Consider the following 2,335-nt stretch of genomic DNA (forward strand, 5'->3'; position numbering starts at 1 on the left):
TTCCCTTTTTTATAGAACAATAAAGAATAATTATAGTTTTATTGACAGATGCCTATATACCTACACATCCATTTCCACCTTGGCATCTGAGTTTTCCTCTTCTTTCCAAAGCATTGGTGACATTTCCAGGAGATGGTTGGTTTTGATATCATAGAATCCCAGACTGGTTTGGGTTGGAAGGGACCTTAAAGCTCATCCAGTTCCAACCCCCCTGCCAGCAGCAGGGACACCTTCCACTAGACCAGGTTGCTCAAAGCCTCATCCAACCTGGCCGAGAACACTTCCAGGGAGGAGCAACCACAGCTTCTCTGGGCAACCTGGGACTTGGGATCTCTCAGCTAAAAGAAATCCTACATGAACACTTAAATTGAAGCGGTGTGTTTAGCTAGGAATGCTGCCAGCTGACTTCTGGAGGAAAGGAAAGCTGTGTGTAAAGGTGTGTTTGAGGAAAACAGTCTAAAAGGTGATGGAGGGTTAAATCAGGCTTGTCAAGGAGGGGTTTTAAAAAATAAAAATTAAAAAAAAGAGGGGATGGAGAAGCTGACACTGGGCTTTCTGTGGGTAAAGAATCACAGACTGGTTTGGCTTGGAAGGGACCTTTCCAGGCCATCTAGTCCAACCCCCTGCAGTGAGCAGGGACACCTTCAACCACATCAGGTTGCTCAGACCCCCATTAAGCCTGACCTTGAATAGTCAGGAACCACTTGCAACTTTCTAGATCTTCCAGGCAGATTTGAATTATGAAAGTGCCTTAATGTTTCCTCTTAGGTGACATCTCTCTCTTTCTCTTTGTCTCATCCCCAGGTTGAGAACGAAACGAACCAGCTCCAGGATGGCTCTCTGATCGACCTGTGCGGAGCGACGCTGCTGTGGCGCACCGCGGAAGGCCTTTCCCGCACTCCCACCGTCAAGCACCTGGAAGCGTTAAGACAGGAAATAAACGCGGCGAGACCCCAGTGTCCTGTGGGCTTTAACACTTTGGCCTTTCCCAGCATGAAGAGAAAAGATGTCGTAGATGAAAAGCAACCGTGGGTGTATCTGAACTGTGGCCACGTCCACGGTTATCACAACTGGGGAAACAAAGAGGAGAGAGACGGCAAGGATCGCGAGTGTCCCATGTGCCGCTCCGTCGGTCCCTACGTGCCGCTCTGGCTCGGGTGTGAAGCGGGATTTTATGTGGATGCGGGACCTCCAACTCACGCCTTCAGCCCGTGTGGACACGTGTGCTCAGAAAAAACAACTGCATATTGGTCCCAAATTCCTCTTCCTCACGGTACTCACACGTTTCACGCAGCCTGTCCTTTCTGTGCCCATCAGCTGGCTGGTGAGCAAGGTTACATCAGACTCATTTTCCAAGGACCTCTTGACTAACACGCGTCCTTCCGAGGACTGCAGGAAACTGATAAGCTAAACCATTCTGATTTTTAAACCAACTGGTTTTTCGTATTCTCTGGGCTTTGCTGATTTGCATTAAGATGAAGAAATTTTGTTGGGTTTTTTTGTTGTTACAGCAGCTAAATCCCTCTCTACTGAGAGAAGTCTGGAAATGGAAGAAACGAGGGGGGAGAAGGGGGAGAACTCCTGCTTTTCTCTTTTTTTTAGTGAATAACTCCTGGAGAGGTGAAGGAAGAGCTGTAGAGTGAACTTTGATGCCTTCCCTGTCATGATTTTAAATCACATGCCCACAGTGTGTTGGAAAGTTGTTTCCTTCTTTTTTTTTTTTGTATATGGAGGGTAAATAGTTCAAAGAACATGAGTTTACAGCTTGGATGCAAACGTTGTAAAATATAACGTGTATATTAACTCTTTTCTATTTATCTTTATTATTGAAAATAGGTAGAATGTTTAGAGAGCAGCATGGTCCTAGTGTGTTCATCCAGCGATTGTGTAGAGTAGTTCTGGATGGAGAAGGACGTGAGATGGAACTGGTAGGAAAAAAATCTTTTCCTTTTTTTTTTTTTTTTCTAAAATACTGAGTTCTTAGAATAGTTAAAATGCTTTTTAAACAAAGCTAATGCAAATGATGATGGCATAAAGGTTGTGCTTTAACCGTCTTGAAAGGTAGCTAAGAAGGACTTCTTAAAAAAATGTCTTTTTGGTAGGACTGTCGTTAAGATCTGGTGATGAGGAGGATATTTACCAGACTCTTTGAATATGCAACTTAGTCTAGATTAAGGATTTTATTTTTTCCTCCTTTCATGCTAACACTTCTCTTTATTTAGCATTAGTGACATTCGTGAGGGTTTGTTTTTTCCAACGTTCAACATTAACCTGAAAGATGAGGCTCGTTTTTATTCCTTGCTGGTTGAGGGTGAGGGGAGAGATGGATGTGCAC

General features: G+C 44.2%; 1 protein-coding gene across 1 annotated transcript; it reads left to right on the plus strand.

Annotated features, from left to right (window-relative positions):
* Window positions 1-804: 804 nt before the first annotated feature.
* Window positions 805-1,790, plus strand: LOC104529464 (E3 ubiquitin-protein ligase pellino homolog 1; the record flags this gene model as incomplete). The annotated part of the gene is made up of 1 exon (XM_029086441.1): window positions 805-1,790. A coding segment is annotated over one exon (567 nt), but the record flags the coding sequence as incomplete, so codon positions are not given.
* Between the last annotated feature and the right edge of the window lie 545 nt (window positions 1,791-2,335).

This window comes from Antrostomus carolinensis, unplaced genomic scaffold (genome assembly GCF_000700745.2).
Source record: "Antrostomus carolinensis isolate BGI_N321 unplaced genomic scaffold, ASM70074v2 scaffold32918, whole genome shotgun sequence".
NCBI classification, from domain to species: Eukaryota; Metazoa; Chordata; class Aves; order Caprimulgiformes; family Caprimulgidae; genus Antrostomus; species Antrostomus carolinensis.